This window comes from Leguminivora glycinivorella, chromosome 8 (assembly GCF_023078275.1).
Source record: "Leguminivora glycinivorella isolate SPB_JAAS2020 chromosome 8, LegGlyc_1.1, whole genome shotgun sequence".
NCBI classification, from domain to species: Eukaryota; Metazoa; Arthropoda; class Insecta; order Lepidoptera; family Tortricidae; genus Leguminivora; species Leguminivora glycinivorella.
The window spans coordinates 439,024-466,445 of NC_062978.1; the positions used below are offsets into that span (position 1 = coordinate 439,024).

Consider the following 27,422-nt stretch of genomic DNA (forward strand, 5'->3'; position numbering starts at 1 on the left):
CGTCGCTTTGCTTAGTTTGGGGCTAAGTTGATCTGTGTAAGGTGTCCCCAATATTTATTTATTATTTATTTATTTCTCTTCGTAATCGTAAACGCATTAAAATTGACAAGATGATGAATATTTGAATAACCAGTGCATTAAAACCGGGCACTCTATTTTTTAAAGTATTTCAAGCAAACTTTTCTTGTTATGAACTAACTTATGAAACTAATGAACCCACTAAAAAGAAGAATATAAAAGCAAAAAAAAAAAATTGTCCGTTGTATAGTCAGCATCGTAGTACTTAGCGGATAAATTAATGACGATTCAGAAGTAACTACTATTCTTTAACCACTAAATATCAATGGATACTTCGACGACAACAACGTATAGGGTGCAAACTGCAATTATTTTTTTCAGAAAATTGCACCGATTTCGCCTTGTACGTCGTTGTCGTCGACTTTTGACCACGAACTGTACAGATTTAACTATAAATTTCGAGAAGTTATTCCCGATGTCAGATATTGTTGGTGCACGTTATTTCATCCGCCACTAGGTATTGATGCTGACTATTCAAGCCCTTTGTAAAGTAGCTAACGGTTCTACGTGTCACAGGGTCCATCCTGCTGTCGTTCTCACCTATAGCCAAACACTTCTTGATCAAGTCCAAATAGTTTTTCATGAATGCTGCATGCAATAGAAGAAAGAAGAAGTAGAGTGCAGATGTTCAACTCGGTTCTATTATCTACTGTGCGTCGTGCGTACAGGACACTGCTAGTATCAGGATTACATACACTATTCAACTACCAACCCAGCTATAGTCTAAGAGCTCTCAACAAAATTGTAGCTCTTACGAAAAAAAAATCTTCCCAACTAAGTGCGTTTTCACATTATCCGATCCGATATCGGATGTCGGAAGAATTTCAAAGGGAAATATCAAAGATGGCGTCCTTAATGGTATATGATATCGGTCCTACATCCGATATCGGATCGGATAATGTGAAAATATATTTTACTATATATGATGATAGATATTATTTTACTATATTTTTTGGATTCGCGTGTCTGAGTTGTCACATATTATATAATTATACTCTGAAATAAATATAAAAAAGAAGGTGACCAATCCTAGGGTGGATTCCGCCCAGTCATCAATTGCAGTAGGAACTATAGTTGGGTAGTTAACGATATTAGGGTACAGTCAACAGTAACAGTGAAAGTACCCGCTTAGCTCTAAAGAATCTAAAGTCCCCAAAGCGTGCAGTATAATAAGATAATAACTGTGAGAACCGAAGCTCACAGTACATTATTTTTTGATTTGCGCAGCATGTCACTCGTAACAAACACGCTGCCAATTGACGGCTTCGAATTTACATTTATATTAACGGCGGCTTGTAGCTTCAGCGTGTTAAGGTGTTACATCAAGTTTGATTTGATTTGTTGTAGCATAATGTCGAAGCGATCAATTGCGGCAAATTAGAATACACAACGCACAACTCGACAGGGTTTCACCAAACCTATCGATGCCAAATCGGCTCCAGTCGACTAAAAATCGCTCGTATGAAAACGCTTACGCGTCGTCGCTGAACCATATAACCCGGCAACCTTCAAATCAAGCGTGAACAGGCATCTTCTGGGCGAGCTCACTCCATCGTAGGCCACGTCTTTGCCTTTGGTTAGTCTGTGGCCAAGAGTAAGCCCATTTATATAAAAACCGGCCAAGAGCGTGTCGGGCCACGCTCAGTGTAGGGTTCCGTAGTTTTCCGTATTTTTCTCAAAAACTACTGAACCTATCAAGTTCAAAACAATTTTCCTAGAAAGTCTTTATAAAGTTCTACTTTTGTGATTTTTTTCATATTTTTTAAACATATGGTTCAAAAGTTAGAGGGGGGACGCACTTTTTTTTCCTTTAGGAGCGATTATTTCCGAAAATATTAATATAATCAAAAAACGATCTTAGCCCTTATTCATTTTTAAATACCTATCCAACAATATATCACACGTTGGGGTTGGAATGAAAAAAAATATCAGCCCCCACTTTACATGTAGGGGGGGTACCCTAATAAAACATTTTTTTCCATTTTTTATTTTGCACTTTGTTGGCGTGATTGATATACATATTGGTACCAAATTTCAGCTTTCTAGTGCTTACGGTTACTGAGATTATCCGCGGACGGACGGACGGACGGACGGACGGACATGGCGAAACTATAAGGGTTCCTAGTTGACTACGGAACCCTAAAAAGACCGTAGCCATGTTCATATCGCGATTTTTGGTCGACGAAAGCCGGTTCAGCGTCGATATGTTTGTGGAGACTGATATAGACATGTGACTTACGTTTTGAACCTGGCGATGGCTTCTTGTGACGGCGGGTTCTCTTTAGAGAGCGGGCTGGTGCAGAGCGGGGGCGAGGAGGAATCCTGCACCGAGGAAGACGGTTTCGGGGCCGAGTGCTTAGGAGTGGGAGGGGGCTGCATCTTGGGCGTGGGGGCTCGCTTGGGGGGCAGCGGGGCTTGGCTTTTCGGACTTTTGGGGGTTTGGGGCGCGGGGTAGGACGGCGGGGGCGTTTGAGGAGTCAGCATCTCTTCGGTGCGGGCCGCACTGCCGAGGCCGGATTCACTGTCATGAAAATAATAATGCATTTATACACATAATAAGTTTCTAGTGTTATTTAAAACTTACTTAGGTAACTTTTAGCCCATCTCCACATATAGCGCCTCGCGAGCGTAGCGTCGGGCTAACTATATTATAGCAAAGCCTGACGTCCACGCGGCGTCTTTTTCCATACAGTTGCCCCGACGCTACGCTCGCGAGACGCCAGATGTGGGGTGCCCCTAACTCATCATTTACCTATATTTGACCAGAACGATGTCTAGAACATATAGCACACAGTAGACATGTTGTGTGTGTGTGTGTGTGTGTGTGTGTGTGTGTGTGTGTGTGTGTGTGTGTGTGTGTGTGTGTGTGTGTGTGTGTGTGTGTGTGTGTGTGTGTGTGTGTGTGTGTGTGTGTGTGTGTGTGTGTGTGTGTGTGTGTGTGTGTGTGTGTGTGTGTGTGTGTGTTAGTGTTATGTGTAGATGTGTATGTATGTGTATGTTATGTGTGTGTGTGTGTGTTGTTGTGTTATATTGTACACCAGAAATGGTAGACTGCGGAAAAGATACGATTATTATTATTTTTGACATCTTTTATATTTTTTACCTGTGGTCTGACAATAAATCATTTCATTTTCATTTAATTTTATTTCATTTTATTTTATTTCATTTTATTTCATTTTATTTCATTTCATTTCTTTTTACCTAGCGTGAGATTCAGGCACGTCGAGCGAGACGCCCGCGCTGGGCGTGTCGACGCTCTGCGAGATGTCGAGCGAGACGGAGAGGCCTGCGGAGGTCTCGAGCGAGGTGGAGGGCCCCGAGCGGTCGAGCGAGGCCGAGGTGACCGGCGCGGTGGACTCGGTGTCCGGCGTGGCCGGCGCCGGGTCCAGGATGTAGATGGTCTCGTTGCCGATGTCCGTCGCGTAGTGGAGGTTCTCTTGCGCCTTGTCGATGCGGAAGAATCGCTCGGCCGTTACCGCTGTAGATAAATAGTCAATTTAAAAAAGTAACCTACTTCATAATTATTTGAAATATAAGCTAAGTGTCGTATTTTGAAGCTTCCTTTATATTGATGGAACCCTAAAAACGTACAGAAATTTGTAAAGCTATAATTAATACACAAACCTGTTTACAATCTAATTATTTTGTTATAAATTACTAATTAGGTTCGTGATCCTCGCTTTTCTGCTTATTGAACTGTATTCATTATTTTGGTTTTATCATTGAGAAAAGTACAAAAAAGCCTGTTAAAATGGTTGTAAGATTAAGTGCATGGTCGAGGCAATTGATTCTTTAAAGTAAAGATTGAACATACTTGTGTTAAAAGCTGACTTGAAAATGACCGCAAACTGCTCAAGAATCAATTCCCTCGACCGTACTTATTCAAGTGATATTTTAATTGGTTGAAGTATAAGATTTGTTCCAACAGCCTCCCTGCCAGTTAGCCCTTGGCACGGGTCGCCGCACTCGGCCGTACGGCGCCGGGCGCCGGGCGCGGGCAGTCAAACGTGAGAGCTCTTTACAATTCATCGGATTCCTTCTTCAAACTTTTGAGAACTTTTGTGCCTTTAAGACGCAACAGGAGCTAAAGTGGCAAAGTTCAAAGAAGTACCTTTTTCAATTTGGAAATAATATACTTAACCACATTTTTTGGAATAAGGACAACTCCAAGTGGAAGATATTGAAAAAAAAAACTCGGTTGTTTTTGAAACTCAACCAATGGTAATGAAATTTGGAAATCTGCATTATAATGAAATAATATGTCTCGGACACTTTAGCTTCCTTCAACAAATTCGTATTTAGTTCTAAATATCTCGCCGTTTTAGCCTCGCCCTTAAAAAACAAAAATATAAAAGAAAAATAATTATCCGACACAGATATTCATAGTAATCTATCTTGAAAATCATTGCTGCTACCTTCAAAACCCAGTGAACAATCAAAAGCGTTTGGAGACGAACTCCGCCCTTTGTGTCTTAAAAAACTTCTCAAAGAATAAAGGTCTGCCGAATCTTAATCCACTGAATTATAAAGGAAAATGTTTAGTGAACTCACAGTCGATGAACCACCAGTCGCTGAGGTTGGAGTGCGCTTGAGATTCCTGCAGCATATTCTGTATGAGGCCGCGCATCATTTCCAGGTCCGCGGCGGGGTCCACTGCTAAAGTGAACAGCTTCTCCGCTGGAATATAATAGTGATAGTGTCCTTTGAATTTGTGTGAATAATTATAAAAAATTCAAGTTTTATGAGTGTAAGTGTGGCATATTCAATATGTTACATTATGTCTACTCTTACACACATTTTGGCCTAAAATTATCAAATGTTGTTACATTTATTCATAAACGTGAGTATCAGTCAGTAAACCAATGTGCCAGTGGGTCACGATCTCTGTACCGATACTATAGCACTCTACCGACAGAGCAACCAAGACCCCACCCCTAGCCATCGAATCTAGCTTGGTCAACGAACGATTCTAGATGGAATGGCCGAAAGCAGAAAGTTTCACTACGGGATGTTGTTAGGGGTAGTTAGGAGACATACATACTAAAAGTCCTCGGACTTTGGACGTGAGCTCGAAGAGGGGGGGGATGAAAAAAGGTCCCATTTTTTGGTTTTTTGCTCATATTTCAAAAACTATGCGTCATACAAAATTTTGGTTTACTACACCTTGAAAGCTTATAAAATTCTCTATAACTTTGATCTAGAAACTTTTTTCTATTCTCAACCATTATCTAGGTATGAGATCCTAAAAACTGTTAATTTTTTAAAAATCGTTTTCCCCCCCCACTTTTTGCTTCATACATTGCTCCATATCTTGAAAAATATTTATCTTAGACAAAAGTTTTCTTAAAAAATCTTGTAGATCATTCAAATACCTTTCATAATATGTATACATATGTTTCTGGGTCATGTACCGTTAAAAAATTATACGACTTTAAAACGAAATGAAACAACAAATGTATGTGATAAACGTGTAAAATATGTATTTCATGAACATGATTGTATTATGATGCTGTATAAATGCATTCACACAACAGGTAACAATACAATTAGCTGTACATAAAGGCCTTGTCATACCCACATCTACCACTACTACAATCTGTAGTGCACCGGCAAAATATTAACTTCAGTATTTCTTCCGGAGCAGCTGGTACTTTGGTTTGTACAGGAATCAGTAAGTTGCTTTCGTTCCGTGCCCATCCCCATTCATCATCCTCCTTGCGTTATCCCGGCATTTGCCACGGCTCATGGGAGCCTGGGATCCATTTTGACAACTAATCCCAAGATTTGGCGTAGGCACTAGTTTTACGAAAGCGACTGCCATCTGACTTTCCAACCCGAAGGGTAACTAGGACATTGGAATTAGTCCGGTTTCCTCACGATGTTTTCCTTCACCGAAAAGCGACTGGCAAATATCAAATGACATTTCACACATAAGTTCAGAAAAAAGTCATTGGTACGAGCCGGGTTCGAACCCGCAACCTCCGGATCGAAAGTCAACGACACCCCCAGGATAGAGGAAGACACTGATGATAACGGCGGGGAGGATATTGTCTAAGATACAGTTGTCACATCTGATCCAGATGACATGGAAGAAACAGTTTCAATTTGTTTGATTTATTTGGGACAACAAACACAGTAACACACAAGGTTAGAGAATTGCAGTGTTGACAGTAGTAAGGTGTGAGACCGACAGCATTTCAAACAAACAAAGAAGACCGATTAGTATCATCCCGCCCAAAGAGGCAGCGAGTAAATTAAAACACGTGTAAGTTATATCCATACCTCCTAAGGATACTGAGGCAAGTGCAAACTCATGATTTTACAGAGGAGAGCCGTTCAAAGGTACAAAGTAACATAACTAACATATTTGTTCACGTAATAACATAAGAATTCGGATTTGTTTTAACGAAATGAATGAGATTATTTCTGCATTCATGAGAATTTCAAATTTATAACAGTTTATGATCTAAGAGTACTTGAACCAGTATACGAGTATTTTAGCGCACTTGGTCCAGTATTCGTCAAGTAAAAACCTTTTTTTTTACGTTAAAATTTGATTCAAAGTAGAATAGTAGTAGAAAACTTTTAACAGTTAGGACATAACACTGATTTAAACTTTCACGATTATTACACATAATTATTTTTAAAAACCGGGACTTAATCGCGTATAACTACATATTAAACTGACCTCCAACGTTTCAAGGACGGCGTTGTCCCCGTGGTCTCGGAGAAGACTGGCTTGAAATGACATCAACACCTTCTGACAGCCGCGCGAGTTTTTCGAACTACCCGCACTTGGTTTTGATTATCAACTTGAACTATTTGCGCACTAGGGATGTTACTCTGTCGACATACAACACTGACGATATTCGATTTAACGACTGTCGATATTATTTTCGGCTTACACTTATTAATGACAGGATTCCATGTGGATGAGATCGGGACGAAGGTTTTAGGATCTCATCCACATGGAACCCTGTCATTAATAAGTGTAAGCCGAAAATAATATCGACAGTCGTTAAATCGAATATCGTCAGTGTTGTATGTCGACAGAGTAACATCCCTAGTGCGCAAACAGTTCAAGTTGATAATCAAAACCAAGTGCGGGTAGTTCGAAAAACTCGCGCGGCTGTCAGAAGGTGTTGATGTCATTTCAAGCCAGTCTTCTCCGAGACCACGGGGACAACGCCGTCCTTGAAACGTTGGAGGTCAGTTTAATATGTATACGCGATTAAGTCCCGGTTTTTTAAAATAGGACATAATTGTAACTTATGCTGTTATTTGCAGTTTTTACCTCCGAAACTAAGTTAGTTAGTTGTATTAGTATTCCACACTTTCTTTACCTCCCTCGCTAATATACCAATGACTTTTTTCTGAACTTATGTGCGAAATGTCATTTGATATTTGCCAGTCGCTTTTCGGTGAAGGAAAACATCGTGAGGAAACCGGACTAATTCCAATAAGTCCTAGTTACCCTTCGGGTTGGAAAGTAAGAAGGCAGTCGCTTTCGTAAAACTAGTGCCTACGCCAAATCTTGGGATTAATTGTCAAAGTGGACCCCAGGCTCCCATGAGCCGTGGCAAATGCCGGGATAACGTAAGGAGGATGATGAATGGGGATGGCACGGAACGAAAGCAACTTACTGATTCCTGTTCAAACCAAAGTACCAGCTGCTCCGGAAGAAATACTGAAGTCAATATTTTGCCGGTGCACCACAGATTGTAGTAGTGGTAGATGTGGGTGTGAGAAGGCCTTTATGTACAGCTAATTGTATTGTTACCTGTTGTGTGAATGCATTTATACAGCATCATAATACAATCATGTCATGAAATACATATTTTACACGTTTATCACATACATTTGTTGTTTCATTTCGTTTTAAAGTCGTATAATTATTCAACGGTACATGACCGAGAAGCATATGTACACATATTATGAAAGGTATTTGAATGATCTACAAGATTTTCTAAGAAAACTTTTGTCTAAGATAAATATTTTTCAAGATATGGAGCAATGTATGAAGCAAAAAGTGGGGGAAAACGATTTTTAAAAATTAACAGTTTTTAGGAGCTCATACCTAGATAATGGTTGAGAATAGAAAAAAAGTTTCTAGATCAAAGTTATAGAGAATTTTATAAGCTTTCAAGATGTAGTAAACCAAAATTTCGTATGACGCATAGTTTTTGAAATATGAGCAAAAAACCAAAAAATGGGACCGTTTTTCATCCCCCCCTCTTCGAGCTCACGTCCAAAGTCCGAGGACTTTTAGTATGTATATCTCCTGACTACCCCTAACAACATCCCGTAGTGAAACTTTCTGCTTTCGGCCATTCCACCTAGACCCCCCTTTTGAGCATTCATTGACTGATCTAATCGTTTTACCATGTTTTTGGCCATGTGTGTCGTCCTTACCTGTCGCGGCGAGTAGCTCCTTCTCGTAATGATGTCGCTCGTAGTCCGCCATGTTAATGAGATTCACGCTGAGAGAAAGTTTGTCTAACTTCATTTGCCTGAAACAAGATGAAAACTTTGTTTAGCATCTTTGATATCCCTTTTTGGCTTTTCATTGTGTAACAATATAATATTAACTTAGGCTTTGATTTTAATTGCTTTTATAATAACACAATCAATTAAAACAATGTTCTGTTAAGAAGAAACTTGTGAAACTAGGATAATTGTTTTCAAATTGAAGAAATAATTACATCTTCGGTGTCTGGGTCTTGTATCGTGAACTCGCGTGTCATTACTTGTCTTGTTCTACGTCTCACAGTACATTCGTCCGGTATCATTACCGTCAGAGGGCGCCGGGTGCGCCGCTTCGCCGTCCACTTGCTTGGGAATCACCTTGCTCGCTTTGCACGCATACATATTCCAGAAGCTACGCAATCATATTTTTCTGGGGGGATACCTAAGTATTCAATGTTTCACTCACAGTGCATTCGTCCGTCCAGCTTTCCTCTTGGCCAGCATAAGTGCCTGGTTGAGCCGCGAGACGGTGATGATAGAGGGCGCTAGTCGCGCCGCCTCGCCGTCAACCTGCATGGGGATGACCTTGGACGTGACGATGCGCGCCGTCTTGCACTGCGTGATGCAGGTGCCGTGCGCACCGGCTTGTAGTAGAGGCTACGAAGAAAAAAATGCGTTATTTGATCTCCTTTACTATTAGGTATATATCGTCACTACTTTTAAAAAAACTTTTATCTTCGTCTGTCAATGAAAAGAAAATTCTAGTAAGTATGTATGGAATTCATGTAGACTTACTGCGTTTTAACTTTGAGGAACAGCGTGAGATACGAGATATTTTCAAAGTAGTGACGATATCCAGCACTTACCTCCTTAGGCATAAACGTTTACTGAAGTTAGTAAATGAATGAATTGATGAATGACTCTTATTGCGATAAATATGGTATATCATCAGGTGGTATCAGGTGGTAGTAGTTAGTTAAGCCGCTAAGAATCGTTTGTCCCATGCCGATGTATGGGTATGAAAGGGACAAACGATTTTTGTCGGCTTGTCAACTTTAGTGAACGTTTATGAATAAGGGTTTATAATTTAATTTGTAGCTGTTCCTCGGACTTTTTACGATTAATACATATATCAGCATTCGTTTGCCCTTATCCCATTCTTCCATACTTCTTTATCGCCCATCGTCTCATCATACACTTATTTTTTTACGTATAATATAGGTACTAATTTAATAAAATATTGTAGTAGAGTCCCGAATCTTGATAATATTTTTTCCACTTACACTTATATTATTGGTTTCGAGCAAGTTTCTGTGAGTGGGCACATGTGGCCGGTCTCGTCATTAATCACACCTTGCAGCCATATTTCAGCCCCGCTCTAAAGCTCTTACTCAGAGATTTATCGCTCTGTAAGCCGCTACACACTTTAAATCATACAAAATCCTAATAATTCAGAACCCAGCTCGTACAGAGCTATTTTTATCGCCCCCGATAATGAAGTGATCAATTTTATTATTGAAACATTGTAACCGAACTAGTTTTTGTTTTTTATTGAATCATTTTATACAGCGTATTTTTTTTGTTTCCGTTTTCGACATGTCGTTAGGCTCATTAATAGGCGCGTTTCTTCGTTTGTCACACATAATAAATGAATTACCTACTTAATACGCGTGAGGGAACCTCAGAAATAACATAAAAGCGTTATGTTTCTGATGACACAGTGAATGTCAAAATAAATAATATTATTATTGTTCTAAAGAACCCTTTAAATAAACAGAAATCCATAGAAACAGGGTCGTCTTTCTTTCCGGTCATACGTAGGTACCTATCAATTTACAAGTGCAATATTGAGCAAACACGTCAAACATGGTTCACGGAAAGCCCCCATTGATATATGTATTTACCAAACGCGCCCTGCAAATATTTGCATAATATTCCCTACTGCGTATAAAGTCACGAAAACTCCTGATAAGGATAAGCATATTTTTAAATTAAGGAAAAATAAAAAAAATCACACCGGCAGGACTCAACCCTGCGAACTTCAGACCAACGCAGCAACGGAGGTACCGTGCCCCGGCAATGCTGAAGGTCGCAGGTTGGAGTCTTGCCGGAAGGGTGAATTTTTCAATTTTTCTTTTAAGTAATTAAAAAATATGCAGTATTGATATTAGTCGTAGTAGTATTAATTGTCAGTCGAGTATTAAATAGTTGTTGATAAGCAGTTACCAGTTGGTAGGTGGTGAGCCCCACCACCTCGATGAGCCCGTCCTCCGTGGAGGCCTGCTGCGAGCGGCCCGACTTGTTCCACGGCCGCGTGCCGCCGCCGTAGCTGCCGACAAGTACATTGTTTTACAAGGGGCAAAGCGCAATCACTGCTGCGAAAATTAGAATCTTGACATTTGTGAGGGTTTCAAGGCACGATGTACCTCTATTCTCCCTGGCACGATGGTAAAAAATCCACCGAGTTAGTGCGTTTACACAATATCCGATTTGATATCGGATGTAGGAAGGATTTCAAAGGCAAACATCAAAGATGGCGGCTTAAATATAATATGAGATATCGGTCGTACAGTATCCGATATCGGATTGGATAATGTGAAAACGCACTTCAAAAGAAAAAGAAATACTACATCAACACAAGACAATTTTATTAATTATTATATAGAACATTCTTACACAGATTGGCTGAGTCCCACGGTAAACTCAAGATGGCTTGTGTTGCAGGTACTCAGGCAACGATATATATAATATACAAATACTTATATAGAGGTACATAGAAAACATCCATGACTCAGGAACAAACTATCTGTGATCATCACATAAATAAATGCCCTTACCGGGATTCGAACCCGGGATCGCGGCGTAGCAGGCAGGGTCACTACGCGCTAGGCCAGACCGGTCGTCCACAACTTATACAGGGTGTAAACCTAATACGGGCGAACCTCTTAAGGCCGTTTTCACATTATCCGATCCGATATCGGATGTAGGAAGGATGTAAAATGTAAGATTTATGCGCTTCCAGGTCTTCATTTATGTATTTAATAGATCATTATTACTAAAAAACGATATAAAACGCAAAAATTGCGGATTTAACGCCGATGGCACTCTCCTACAACAGTTTTTGTCCGAGGCACCATGGAACTGCCGATATCGGCAGGACGCTTCCGACATTTTTTGGCATGCCGGACCCCCCGTCAGTTGTCGGCCGATAATATTTGTTTGTGTGCGTATATAATGTATGTATACGTTTGTAGTAGTGTGCGTGACAAAAATGGCGTCTATTAAACAGCTGCTAATGATCGAAATTCAAATTAGTTGACAATTTCCATTGAAAAAAAAAAAGGTTGTAATGTATCGGTCCGAATTGCGGATACTAGTTTTTTCATCTTTTTGTAGATATAGTTGAATGTAAAATTATTTATTTTGCCTGACACCCTGAGTATTTTTTTTATGCTCGTCATTTTAATTTTACAAATAATATTTAGGATATAGTGCTTATAATTATTAAATATAAAACATTTTTTAAATATTTTTTGACACAAAATCATACTTCATTGATTTGGAACAATGCGTTTTATCGGACCGACATCCGACACTATCGGAAGCGTTTATCGGATGTAGGATGTCGGTCCGACATCCGATATCGGATCGGATAATGTGAAAACGGCCTAACGGTGGTGAGTATAGGACATACAAAATGGAATTAGATAACTTTTACTTAAAATTGAAATATTTTTTTTTATCCATACAAATTAATTCGGCCCGCAACGTAATGCAAACACACTCGCGTTTAACGCTCGTTGACAGTTGTCATTGATTGTTATCGCAACAACGTTTACAGTACATTGCTGCTGGGATTTTTTTCAAAAATTCATTATGGGGTGAAAATTAAGAGTAACTCAAAAACACCTCTTAATTAATGATAACAATATTGAATTATATGCCTGGTTTCATTTATCGCCCTTATTAGGTTTACGCGCTGTATAATTATAATAGATATTCAAACGTCACAAGTGCTTAAGTAACAAGTTGTATTAAGTTCAGGGTCAGGAAGCCATGTAACCCTCCGAGTGGATTACTGCGCATCGCCAAAAGCGAAATCAGATTAAAAATGTGCTCAATGAAGTACTTAACTTACCTACATCAATTTCTATAAATATTCGTTAAATAAGTACATAGAAAACGTTCATGATTCAGATATGTAATTGATAATAAAGAGCTAGAGCTGTGTCATCACATGTCTTGTGAGAGCACAGTTGGTCGAATCAAGACTTGATACATCAAATAGTTACCTTTAAAATTATGATAGATTTGACAGTTATGCATGTGGGATGTTATTTTTCAGCCGGGAAAATGGAGTCTTTCACAGCGACTTCTGGTAGGTATGTAATAAATTTCGGTGAATAAATACTGTTTATATCATTTTGAATACGGATGATGTCCGAGATAGTAAAGAAAAGAGACTTCTACATTGACCCGCCAAGCGCCTGTTGCTATCTATTCCTATAAGTTTAACTGTAAAACTTTCGTGAAATATATAATATATTGCTAATGCTTGGCGTATTTTAATTTCGAATAAAGCTGGAAATCATTGAAGCAGAGGCCGCCGGACTGAATCACGTCTTTAAAGTAAACCAAAGAAGAATACCGATACTACAGCTACTAGGCTACCCGTAGCTTATTCCAAAGCGTATGACATTTGTCTGATAAATGAGCGGAACATCTGAGGCCTGTCCGGTAAGCCCGATAAATGCTGTGCTCTGTCGGAACTCGTCGGAACAATAGTCGTGGAAATACCTCGCTCATTTCACCTCAGTAAAGACGCGGCTTAAACGCTCGAGCGGCGCAATCAACGGACGGAATGATCTCTGTAATGGGTGACAATTATTTCAGTTATTTATTAAGATCAGCCTGTCGCCTCAGCTTTGACGGAGCTTTGTGAAGAGAGATGTTGGCTATATAGCATTAATGTAAGTTTATTAAAGTAAATTATTATTTTAAAAATTAGTCATTTACAGCTACATTTTAGTAGATCACACTAATAAGCAGAGCCTATCCAGTGACTTCACAATTGCACATTATATTAAGAGCATTTTGTTAAATTATTTATGTTACTATCTGAAGGACATATATCTTTATACTTTCGTACCTATTGAATAAAATTAGATCTCATAGAAGTATCAGCGTAGTATTTAGGCTAATGATTGATAAGTCCTTTTGTTACATTTCTATAGAGAATAAGTTCCAATCTTCCAATGAGCACAGAAACTTGAACAATTTCATACTCTGGCAACCCCCAGTGAGAATACAGAGGTAACTTTATGTCCAGCTCATTTCCCAGTTCAGCTGGGGCCAGGACCATCTAGCCTGGGTTGTGTCTGTGGTCAGGTTTTGTGTCCTCATACTTTTTAGGGTTCCGTACCTCAAAAAGGAAAAACGAAACCCTTATAGGATCACTCGTGTGTCTGTCTGTCCGTCGTCACATCCAATTTTTTGATATATATCAAACAGGATCGAGTATTATTGGCTTCGTGCGAAGTGTATGGAGGGGGTAAGCAAAGCGATCGCAGTGCTTGCGGTGGTCAAAATCGACACTGATTGTGGTTGTCATCTATCAAAACTCATAAAATATAATACAATGTGTAATGTTTGATATGGGGCATCAATGTTGTTTCGTTGTTAATTGTACAAATAATGGCATAAATAGTCGTTGCACGTTCTATGCGTTTCTTAGAGCACACTACAAATTGGATCAAAGAACTAAATGGATAGCTACGGTGAAAAGAAAACGTAAGTGACATGTCAAAACAAAACATTATAATAAATTATATTTAAGCTTTGTTTACCTAATATTGTTCAATACGCTGTTAGTATTTTTCCTACCGTAAAAGATTATGCTTAAAGATTCAGGCCTAGCTTGGGAATAGGCCCGTGTCGGATATTTCTGCGGCCGCGGACATGACTAGGTACTTACGTTTAGATTTGTTTTATATGGCATTAACGGGACGGAGGTTTAGCGAATACCATATCACTAGCTCGAAGAACTTGTACCATTACTGCTATGTTCTTCAAGATTCCTTATATGCCCTGCCAGCACCAATTTATTGACTCTTTCTGTAGTCTGGGGTTGGAAATTTATACCGTGAGTAATGCTTTGGAAACTGATTTTTGGTATCATATCCATGTCTTTATAATCTATCTACCTAAATTACACTTGAAATAGTAGCTCTTGTTATTCAATTTATTTAAAATTAACGAAAAATCGTTAAAATATAATGTTTGTTTACGTGTCATTTTTTGACATTTTCCACCAAAGAGTATAATAATAGTATTATAAAAAGAGAGCCATCTCTCGACCAAACGTGGACGCACGTTGATGCAAGCGCCCCAAATAAAATGTAAAAACAAAACATCTCATTATAGGTGACTACACAGTCAAGGGGCAGTCATGAAAAAGTAAAAAAAAATCAATATGTGCCGATTGATGTTCAATTTATTGTTTGATCACATATTATAATGTTTACACAAGCAAGCCTGACCAGAAATACATGACTAGGCACCTTGTTGCGGAATTTCATAAAAACTATTTTCTTCATAGGTATTATGCTGAATTGTCACCGCATGCATCACAATAACAGCGTCGGTCATAGTCATTTCTGGTCAGGATTTAAATTATTATTGTATTACATGACAGGGTAAAATAATTAACAATAAGTGTGCTAATAGTAAATAAATCACTAATACAAGAGGAAATTGGCCCGAAACCTGTCGCAGCAGTCTCACGAAATTTTAACGTCTATAATAAAGACTGTACACGATAAAATCTGGCCAAACATAATATGGCAAATCTTTTAATAGAAAGTGAATTTTCAAGCAGGACCGTTTCCATATAATTTGTGGATATCAACCTACAAATTAAAGATATAAACATACCATAACGTTAGTTGGTCTATGAATTTTAGCAGTGTATATCTCATGGTACCAGTATTTTTTGTCCACTGTCTTCTGGCAGTCTTTACAAAACTTTCAAAGATTTTTTAATGTTCAATAATATTAGCCAAAATATAACTGATGACATACCTACTGATTCCACAATAGTAAACATTTTTCTGATTGTAATAAGATTAAGTAAGTTCTGAGGTTTTCTAACTTTGCTGAGTTCGACTTTTTGACACTTTTTGGCTTTCCCATATAAAAACAACTTTCAGTGCTTGGAGTAGAAAGTCTTCCTGACTCCTAAATGTCGAAATGAGTTACAATAACTATTTTTTTGGTATGATGACATTCTAATGCGTGTAAAACAGCTTTTAAAAATATAACTACAATTGTGAAAAGTGGGATAGGAAGCCTGTGAAGATTGTCAAAAAACGCTGGACAAAAAAATTGAAATGTACTTTGCACTATATTCGGCGAAACTCACACATACTCATGCATCACGACGAAAAGCTACTATTATTACATAGTTTAAGATATACTGGTTAATAAAAGTACAAACATTACTTCAAAATGTGGATTCGGTGAAAAAATATTCCATATTATGCATGGCCGGATTTTATCGTGTACAGTCTTTACAAGAGGAGCTCTACGCCAAAACCGAAATAAAAATGGCAAATAATGCAAGCACATTAACTTCTTTTTATAGTCATCTCAGTCCTCGTGTTATGTGTACAAATTTTTGTACAAATTCAAAATTAATTTTGAACTTTTATTGAGTAACAAAATAAGGCCTTAGGAGGACAAAAGTAAATGACATTTTGCATAACCAAATATTGTTAAAAACATAGTTTTTGAGGTACAGAAATTTAAATATACTTATTTTCATTAAAACTTAACGAGCCTTCACAATTATTTCAATGTTATCATTGATAAATAGAATGATTGATGATTAAACCAATCGACGACGTTTGAAGAACGGCGTTGTTCATGTAGTCTGGGAGAAGACTTCTTGACTTGTCTTTTCCGAGGCCACGGGGACAAAGCCGTCCTTCAAACAACGGAAATTAGTTTAAAAACATAGTTACTCGCGAGTCCCGTTTGCAATTTTAAGTATTAATATTAATATAAATAATTATTTCTTATTTTTATGAATATTGTAATAAATTTGAGCACTTTTTTTAATAGGATCGTCGTTCTCTGTATATGTTTGCTTCCTCGACAAAATTCTATTTACAGAGCGACACCAACTATGTATTAATACATTATTAGTAGTTTTAGTGAAAAAATGTTTAAATGAATCATGATGCTCTCCACAATTCGAAGGAAAGGCGACAAAAGAATCTGTTAAATTCATTATATTTTCTTTTATATTATTTTTACTCAAAATTGTTTTTAAATACAGTAAGTGCTGGACAAAATGCATCATACACTGATAATATAAAATAAACTTTCTATTGTAATTTCTTTACCCTTAAACTTAATATCACAGTTGTATTGGAAAACTTTTAGCTAATTTCATGGCTTATAATATACAGATAATAACATATCAATGATCGTACAATTAATTTTTTACATGAGTATAATTAATATAAATATCAGTACTTTAGGCTCTGGACAAATTTGATCATACAGTAATTAAAATACGAATGAAATGCAATGTAGTAGTGTGTATGGCTTTCATCTGCTTTAGATATCGCTGATTGTCTCGGAGGAACATTTTCTGTTAGAAACTGAAGGTATTTATCTAACCCAAGCTTTTTCCTGTGTGCCTACTAAAGTAGGCAAAGTGGGTATAATTCAGAATGACATTTGATATTTTCTTTATTTTTCCAAAAACTTCCTTAAATTTTGGCATGGATTGATTACATGAGATTATGTTAGCCATTCAAGCTATTCATTCCTATTAATCATAACAAACGCATGAGATATACATACTGGTATTATTTTTCAGCCATCGCCCGTCTGAATATATATGATGTGTTTAATAAAGATGACTGAAAGAAAATACTAGAATGTCTATTTCATGCGTTCGTTGTGATTCATAGGATTAAGAAGCTTCAATGGCTAACATAGTGTCATGTTATCAATCCTAGCCAAAATTTAAGGAAGTTTTTGGAAAAACAAAGAAAATATCCAATGTTATTCTGAATTATACCCACTTTGCCTACTCTAGTAGGCACACAGGAAAAAGCTTGGGTTGGATAAATACCTTCAGTTTGTAACTGAAAATGTTCCTATGAGACAAGCAACAATATCTAAAGCAGATGAAAGCCATACACACTTGTACATTGCATTTCATTCGTATTTTAATTACTATTACTATTTTATTGTATGATCAAATTTGTTCAGAGCCAAAAGTACTAATATTTATACCCATGTTAAACAATAATTGTACAATCATTGATATGATATTGTCTGTATGTTGTACGCCATGAAATTAGCTAAAAGTTTTCCAACACAACTGTGATGTTAAGTTTAAAGCCCCATTTAGATGGTACGAGTTTCTCGCCTCGAACGTACGATTATCGAAGTACGAGAAAAAATATCGTATCATGTAAACTATGCGTACGATATCGCTCGGGAGGAGGCGATAATCGCCTCACCTTTGATGTTTGTATGTCTCCGTGTAAACAAAACACGTATGCGAGAATCGTATACGAGTTTATGCGCTACAGTCGAAATTAATTCTCTTTATCTAGAAACAGAAACCATGGTATTTTTATATTTACAGCTAACTCTCAGTAACAGCTAAAGCCAAAAATAAATTAGGGTTATCATTATCAATATTATATAGTGAATGCTATCATTTAAAATAAATCTTATCTATATTTTATGTTCAATAATATCCTAAACCTAATAGCAAGTATCGCAACCAAGATTTTATTAACTAGGTAACGCTACGGTCGAATTCATTATTTTCCCTATTATATAATTATTATTTAGACCGTCATAAATATTTTATAGTGTTTTTAATATTATTGGGTACTATTCCTCTTAAATTCAAATAAATCCAAAGTAAATTATATCCAACATTATAAAAAAGCATGTAATATATGTGTTTATAATTAATTAATTAGCAACTAAGCACGCAAGTTGACAGGCAAAACTCGCATGAAAATCGGTTCGCTCCGATTCGTGCGATAATCGCACGTTCGAGAAGAAATGTCATACGAGAACCGGTTTAGACGAGTCGAGAAATGTTATGGAAATATTTCCCGAAAATTCAACTCTCCGTCTAAACTATTTCGCCTGGCGATAATCGCCTGGCGAGTATCGCATACGATACTCGTATGCGAGTTTTTATTTCTCGCACCAATGTAAACGTTTTCGTACGATAATCGCCAGGCGATTATCGCATACGATAATGTCATACGAGTTTCTCGACCAAAACGGGCGAGAAACTCGTACCATCTAAATGGGGCTTAAGGGTAAAAAAATTATGATAGAAAGTTTATTTTATATGTCGGTGTATGATGCATTTTGTCCAGCACTGTATGTGACTGTTATGTCCTGTATTTCTCTAAAACTATTGTATAATGCATCCGATGGATAGCAAAGCCAAATCTTGTTGGTATATTCTCTAGCCTGCATGAGAGTACCTTTTCCATTTTTGTTTGCGAGCAAAGAGTTTCGACATAGAGAACATTGTGTTTTTTTTTTTAAACATTTAGTTAGGACCCAGCCACAAACATATTGCGCCTGCGTAGACGAATTGGCATTGTTTGTCGACTCTGATGTTAATGATTCCATAAGTTTTTCGTTTATTTGCATATCGTTCTGTTTTTTTAAACTTTCTTTTTTTTATTTTCGTCTAAAAAAAATCTAAAGTTTGCAAGTATGAATTGAAATCTTCTTCGCAATTCGCGTTGATTGCCTGTTGGGAACTAAAGTTATTTAATTTAACCCTTAATTTGGCAAAGTCCGGTGGGACGGACAGGTGATAATAAAAAATATTTCGCTTTTTAGGTAGAATTTTATTTAATTTAACATATGGAAAGAGACTCTTTTATGATACATGCTTTGTATAAAAATACTATTTGACCACTGTCTACACTCGTTTGACAGTTACTCGTCAAGATGGCACCGCATCAGAAGTCAACTGTTTTTAGCAAAATATTTATGCGTTTTTCTTTTGGTTTTTGTAAGAACAGGGTATTTCTGTTGTATAAATAATAAAATATATTACATAATAGTTGCAAGTGGTTATGTTTTCAATTTATTTCTCAATATCTAATACTCATAATCATCATCTAAACAAGTTGTCCGCCGCACCGGACAGTGCCAAATATATACTAAATACGATTTGTCCGCCGTGGCGGACTATGCCAATGTTACGGTGACACGTATTGTAACAAATTATTATATTGTTTTGTTTATTATTTTGATTTTCTTGTTTTGGTGGCCTGCTTTTATGCTTAGATTTTTTATTTAATCCAACAGCGTGTGGTGCTGGACCAAGCAGTTAAAATTTTGGCACTTTTAGGTATACGTAGTGCGCGGATATTGTGAATGTTACATGTCGCGCGAGGGGCAATAAACATTAATGAAAACCGGGTAGATCAAAATTTATAATTTCTTTGTCTGCCCCGAACATTGATATAATTAATTTCGGGTAGTTTTGTGTTGTTTACATCTTCGACGACATTTTGCTGGGACATCACTGTCACATCAGTCTGTCGTAATCACGGCCTGTGTAATCTGGCCAAAAAGTCGGAAAAAAGTTAAAATTATGATATTTGACTATAAATATGTGTCAGTTTGATTTTCATACAAAATTATTATATTTGTTAATTTTTAAAATAAATATATGTTAAGAAATACTTGTTTATTTTAAATGACCGTATGTTTGGCAGTGTCCGCCTCAGCGGACATATTAATTATCCCAATATTTGGCAGAGTCCGCTGTGGCGGACATATTTTTTCCAAAACTAATAAATCTAGATTTTTTTTTAAATATTTTTCGGACGCTTTAAAAACACCTGTAATTCAATATATTAAGTAAAATCGGAAAATTTATGTCACCAGAGTCTCTGCCAAATTAAGGGTTAAGAGCAGAGATTTAAATGAACCTTCAAAAGTAGTGCATGTTGGCGAATTGTTTCGTACTCCCAAGCTTCTAATATTTCCAAAAAAGTTTTCAACCGGGTCCTGATTAAAATTTCTTGTTAACATGCTATCTAGAGAATATTTTTGGCTAAGAATTTTCCAGATGGCTTGCATTCCCTCGATAGTTTTAATTAAATTTTTTGTACTAGGAATATTTGTTTCGACGAGTCTAATTTTGTTTCCTATCTTCTTTTTTGATAAAAATTTAGCATTTTTAAAAAAAGTTATTGCCTTTCGCCACAGTTCATGGTGCTCTGATGTTTTGCGCACAGCTCCTCTATATAATTTGCCATTTGGCACATGAAATGTACCAGCATTCAAGCTAACGAATAGCTTATCAATCAAGAGAACAGGATTTATTAACTGTCGACATTCCTCGGGCAAGAGTCCTCTGGCAACGAAATGGTCTGTTGTTGTAGCCACGCTATGACTAAAAATCTGGGCAGCCATCTTCACTCTCATCTTTTTGAAGGCTTAGTTTGTGAAGGCTCCTGAAAATAGACAAGGAACAAAATTAATACATTAGTGCTAAAATAATATTACATTTCAGCAAGAACACTCTGATATGTACACTACTAGTGAGGTAAGTGAGGTCATAGAAAAGGAACCCTCTCAGGAAAATGTAAAAAACCTAGTGTAAAATATTTTGTTTCGAATTAAATAACAACTGTTGAATTGCATTAACAATATAAATAATTATCCCTGAAAAACCGACATACAATACAGGTCGCGCTAATTTCTAAAAATCCCATACACCTGCGATAGATTTTACATCAATTGCTGTTAAGAAACGGGCTCTGTGTGTTTGATACGCGATTGACATGACATAGTTTTGACACTTACTTAGTGTGAGTTAATTGTAAAGCCCGTTTCTCAACAGCAATCGAAGTTAACATATATCGCAGGTGTATGGTTTTTTTAGAAAAATACGAATTTAACAAATCTAACTTTGCCATTCTGTTTCCTATAATGGACCTAAATATATGCCGAAGTTAACGGAATTCAATAAAAACACACAATTTTTTTATAAATTTTGCAATACAAAAATGGTTTAAAAAATTTTTACATTGTTAAAGATATTTTTTTTTTGTGTTTGATTCTGTTTTTCTACTGAATGTTATGTTTTTTGAAGATTTTTCCTTATTTGAACTTGAAGTTATATTCATAAATAGTGCAACAAAATAATATGCCTTCCATACAAAATGGATATATCAATGCTGATATATATCCGATATACTATATCATAAATATCCGATACTTTGATATTTATTATAAATATCGAATATTTTCGAACCCTGGTAATTATGAATGCTGACTTACCTAAGCTCTCCGCGTGTTTTATCGGCTTCATAAAGCTGTTCGAAGAACTCTCATTTTATAATTTTATCATTTTGGCTTGAATCTTTATACTGTATATCTTTGTTTAACAGATTATTTCGTAATCCTTTGATAAGATGGGGGACATCGTAAAGTGGAATAATTTTGGCTCCTTCGACTTCGAAACATTCCTCCCGCCATTGTTTTCCTGCCTTTATATACATTTCTCTAGTGTCTTTAACGAGACTGTTTATAGCGCTCACGTTCGTTGCCCCTTGATCACACACCGTGCATATCACTTTAAGGCCAGTTTTGTGTATAGCCTTCTTTTATAATCGCCTTTACTTTAATTCAATCGTTTTCAGACTTTGTGTGAAATAGTATGCCAGAGGTTGTTTGAAATTCTTTTTTATACCTTTTACCATGAAAACCATGGCATGGTTGGCGATTTTTAATTTATCATCGTGGCTTACAAAACCTTTCAGTTCATCTGTTCCAGGGTTATATTGAACATGAGGTGTCAGTGACATTTCATCGAACATTAAAGTGCACAATCGGTCTTCTTCAATGAGCTCATCAACAGTTTCTTTTAATTTTTCAAAAATGCAATTGTTAATACCTGGCAATATTTTTATGTCGCACAAGTTTTTCAATGATTTTGCTGATGATAATTTAAAATATTTATACAATAAATTATAGCATTTAGGGCTTTTCTTGAAAATGGATAGCGCCAATACTTTTTCTTCCATGTTATATCTTCTTCCTTTTGGTTTTTTTGATGCTTGGCGTTATTGCATGCCCGTAAAAATGCGGCATGATCGGCTCATATTTTTTGTAAATCTTGCCATATCGTCAGATCTATGTAACAGGTTAGAAACCGTGGCGAGTCTTGCTTTTTTATGTCCTGCCTGTTTCACTGACTTCCTCAACTTGTTCTTTAAACTTCTGATGTCCTTTTGTGCAGATTTACTTTCCTTGTGCAGGAACTGTGATGAACCTGCAGTTATAAATAAGAATTAGGAAAAAATTACTTGTTATCAAAATTAATAATTCAATGACATATGGACAGGCAGACATGATGAAACTATATGGGTTCCGTTTTGTACATTTTTGCTACGAACCCATAATATATGACGACCGATCTGGTGCGTAATGACCCTAAGGCCGTTATCACAGTATCCGACCCGATATCGGATGTCGGATGGATTTCAGTAGAAAAAACCCAATATGGCGCCTGTAATTAATGTATAGGATATCGGTCCGACATTCAATATCGGATCGGATAATGTAATAATTTTTAAGAAAAAAAAAACCGCCGCCTTTGGGGTTCTGGTGATTGATATACATATTGGTACCAAATTTCAGCTTTCTAGTGCTAACGGTTACTGAGATTATCCGCGGACGGACGGACGGACGGACGGACGGACGGACGGACAGACAGACACGGCGAAACTATAAGGGTTCCTAGTTGACTACGGAACCCTAAAAACATTATTTTGTTATAAAATCGTTATTTTTTGTATGAAAAGGAGCAACGATTTTTGCAGAAACGATTAACACGGAAATGATATACGATTTGCCCTAGTCGCTAGGAGCAAGAAGAAGTATTGCATAGATTTCATCGAGGAAACCGGCCCCTTCCCCTTCTCTTTGTGGGGAGTAGTCACGTGCGATTTCATGACTATTGGGGTAAATCGGATCAGTTTGACCCAAGGAACAATTTTGCCAAGCAGCGTCGCCACAGGCAAAAGTGCAAAGTCGCTGGCCTTACTTATCCTACTGGTCACCAAACACAAATATGGCAAAGGGAAAATGAGCATAGTTTGAAAATTATAAGTTCTAGCTAACAAAGACAATATTGTAGGGAATTTTATAGAGAATATACTTCTTTTAGACGTTATTATTGTAGCTTTTACGGTTTTCATGGAAATATAAAAAAACTGAAAACAGGGATACAAAAGTGGGGGGAAAGAGGGGAAACATTGACAGCTCGGCGTGTTTCTACTTCTATTTTTTCTTATAACCCTATAAGCTACATACATGCCCTATAAGCTACATAAATTTCATGCTTTCTGCCAGACGGGACTGGTTAAGAACTCGTACTAAATCGCATATCAAACACACAGAGCCCGTTTCTTAACCGCAATTGATGTAACATCTATTGCAGGTGTATGGGATTTTTCAAAAAAAGTTACGAAATAAAAAAAACTAACCATGCTATTCTGTTTCCTATAATGGACCTAACCACAGATATAAACCATAGATCAAGCAAACGTATCTACTTAGCGTGTCAAATGAACTCAGTGAAATCCACTGAGTTGTCCGTCTTTACTCGCAGCTTGCAGCTTTCGGGCGTCAATTTTTGTAAGTTGAAGTCAACCAAAACATAAAAAATGCCTTGTTACGTGATATTCAATTGCAACAACACAAAAATTATGAACAATCAAGAGCCTGAGACATATTCAAAATTACAGGCAAGAATCAACTTCAGTACAAAATTTGACACGCTCGGCCCCTATACAAATATATGAATTTGTTTCTTCTATCTAAATTAAGTTCTGTGGACCTAACTATATGCCGAAGTTAACGGAATTCAATAAAAATATGGTGTATAATTATTTACCCACCTTCAAAATTCACACATGCCACCGGGCATGCTACTTTTTGCTCTGGTGTAATGTAAAGTGATGGTCACAAACCTTTTTATATATCTTCCAAGGGTCAGTCTCCTTCAGTTTCTATCCAGCAATTGACAGCCAAATAGCAAATAACTCGACTTTTCTTTCCGGATGAGGAATACCGTGCATGGGTGCACCTGCAACATATGTGGTGGTAAACCGTCTTGTTTAATCTTATAAGAAAAATTATAAATATCCAAAACGCATAGGCCAAGTGTATGCACCACAACGCAATAAATATTAAGAAATAATTACCACGCAAATGGAAAATGTATCAAAAACTACTTTACTTACCCAAATCCGCACAGCTGAAAATGCAATACCGTTTATTTCTGCCGGGTTCACTCATTTTTAACAAGAAATTAACAAAATCACAATTTCGAATTTGAATTGAAAAAAAAAAATGGAACATTTAATTTTTATTTAATAAAGTGATAAAAAAGACATCAAAAATAATAAACTAATAAATAAATAATAAAATAATAAACCAAGTAAATTAACCTAAAAAAAATATGACTTTTGTAACGCCATTTTTCCAAACGTTTCGTTTTACGGTGGGCATATTCGGACATTGTTTGTAATAAGTAATAAATGTTAATAATGATAATTCTAAAATACTGATATTTAACTTCTCAGTAAAAAAATAATTTTTCAATAAAAATCTTTGTTACAAAATAACATTAAATGTTCTGTGCTTGAAATGGAATATTTCATATAGAAACTTTTAGAAACGTATTTTAGTGACCCCGCCATCTAGTAGCTATAGTTGAAAGTACCAACTTAAGAAATTTTGGTACCAAAACTTACACGATGTAGCCACTTTCTATGCAAAAAGGGGCCTCTTCTAAGTTTCCTGCCCCTGTTTTCCACTTCAAGTTCACATGGTAGTGGGCGTAATTGTTGTGCACGTAGCCAATAGAGAATTACTGTCAAAGTAAAATGTGTAATTACAGTGCATAGACTGCCATCTCTCGACACAGGCTTAAAACTTTGGAACCTCCGTTTTGACAATTTGGCCCATATTCTTAGCTTGATATGTAATATTAATATTAGCGCCATCTAGCCGAGCCTACCCCAAAGGTGTATCGCCATCTAGCTCATATATATATATATATATGGTTTTGACACATATATATATATATATATATATTATATTTTATATCTATATATATATATATATATATATATCATGATACCATCAGATTGCCGGTCTTCTGACTCTTCTTCTGTTGTTGCTTGAGACATTCAAAGACCTGTATGTTAAGACTCACCTTGGAATGTTGAGTAAGACAATAGCATGGACCCTGAGCTCTCGCAGCGTGGCCGTGATGTCGCGGCCGTCGCACTCCATCTCGATGCAGTCGGCCAGCCCCTTCCACTTGCGGAACATCAGGTCCTTGCCACCCGCCGTGCCGTAGAACAGCTTGTTTCTTATCCGCGAGTTGAACTTCTCCGGGTGCGCCTCTGAAAAACAAGGTCGCTGTTAGACATAATATATTGACCGGGATATAGACCTCAATAAAAATCAAAAATTTTTATTTTTATTGAGGTCCCGATATTCCGACGCAGTTATATATGGATCGTGATCACGGGAAACTATTCCCTGGTCTACGTTATATAATGGTCAATATTAAGTCTAATGAAACTAACCGTGACTCATTTAAAACTCTTAAGGTCACTGTTATTCATGTTCTAAATACGACTTACTTTGTGTAACTCTACTCAACAACGTTTTGCAGCAATGTGTTTGAAGGGGAAAGTATACGGGAGACAAGGTCACACAGTATTCGATATACAACATACTTACTCGTAAATTATTTATCAAACTAACGGATATTAAATGAGGAGTGTCTTTTCAAAAGAACTCATTTCTATAAGTCAACAAGGGTTATTTCTCTAGGAAGACATAGATAAAAATAACCTCTGTTGACTTATAGAAATAAGTCCTCTTGAAAAGACACTCCTCAAATGTTGCAACTAAATTGATCGTTTGCAATAAATGATGAATTTCCATTTTATTAATAAATAGTGATAAATATATTGAAAGGTATGAAATCCTTTGACATTTAATTTGAAACGTTCTCTCTTCGTACCCTCTTCGGGTATGACTTCCAAAAGACTGCACAAATGAGTAGTCTGGCTAAGATAAGTTGGCAACGATTTTGACAGCCGCACTTCTGCAAGGGTTTAATAGTCTTTTGGGTTTAATAACGTCATAATTTCATCGACTTTTGAAGTTTAAAATACCTTATCATTACGGAATAACTGTACTACGAATTACCTCTAGCTTCATGAAACTCCAGGGCTATGTGCGCGTCGACCCCGAAGGAGAAGTAGTTGTTGACGACGTTGAGCGGCAGGTCCGGCTTGGCCTGGCTGAGTTCCTCGCCGGAGCAGCCGGCCGCGCCCGCCGGGTTCGGTTCCACCTTCAGCTCCCAGCGGTCCAGGAGCACCGTGTCACTGTTCCCGATGTTGCTCAGGATCTTGGAGATCGGCTCGTCTTCGTAACCCTGAGGGATAATTAAGAGGTTAGCACTGCTGATAAATAACATTGAAATAGTCCCGCCCGAAGTGTAATTTTTTTCCATTTTTCCCTTTAATAAAAAAAAATGTGAAAATACGTTAGCAAACGTTTCTCGAGAATGTCGCATACGACCTGCTTTTGCCTTGTATGGATAGCTATTTCAACCAAATCCGTAAAGCTCGAGAAAATACTGCCAATTTGTTAACCAAGTTATGAAAGGTTGTCAGACACAACTTCGCTATAGAAGTATTAGAAGAATTGCATGTCGTAAGCGATATTCTCTTGGAAAATACCCCTCTGTTTGTTAAAAAATAAGG

The 27,422-nt window shown here is 37.0% G+C and overlaps 1 protein-coding gene and 1 long non-coding RNA gene across 2 annotated transcripts in view; both read right to left on the bottom strand.

Annotated features, from left to right (window-relative positions):
- Positions 1-27,422, bottom strand: part of LOC125228633 (eye-specific diacylglycerol kinase-like) — a 198,533-nt gene that overhangs the window by 6,664 nt on the left and 164,447 nt on the right. The window contains exons 8-15 of the mRNA XM_048133289.1: positions 26,863-27,091; positions 25,853-26,045; positions 10,771-10,873; positions 9,011-9,201; positions 8,491-8,588; positions 4,630-4,755; positions 3,280-3,556; positions 2,318-2,599 (exon numbers count right to left, since the gene is read on the bottom strand). Coding sequence (XP_047989246.1) covers positions 2,318-2,599; positions 3,280-3,556; positions 4,630-4,755; positions 8,491-8,588; positions 9,011-9,201; positions 10,771-10,873; positions 25,853-26,045; positions 26,863-27,091 — 1,499 coding nt within the window. The remainder of the gene's footprint in view (positions 1-2,317; positions 2,600-3,279; positions 3,557-4,629; positions 4,756-8,490; positions 8,589-9,010; positions 9,202-10,770; positions 10,874-25,852; positions 26,046-26,862; positions 27,092-27,422) is intronic.
- On the bottom strand, positions 20,435-25,432 carry LOC125228589. The gene is made up of 4 exons (XR_007177307.1): positions 24,876-25,432; positions 24,603-24,718; positions 21,907-22,900; positions 20,435-21,077 (listed from the first exon to the last, which is right to left on the bottom strand). It is a non-coding gene; the product is annotated as an uncharacterized LOC125228589 (long non-coding RNA).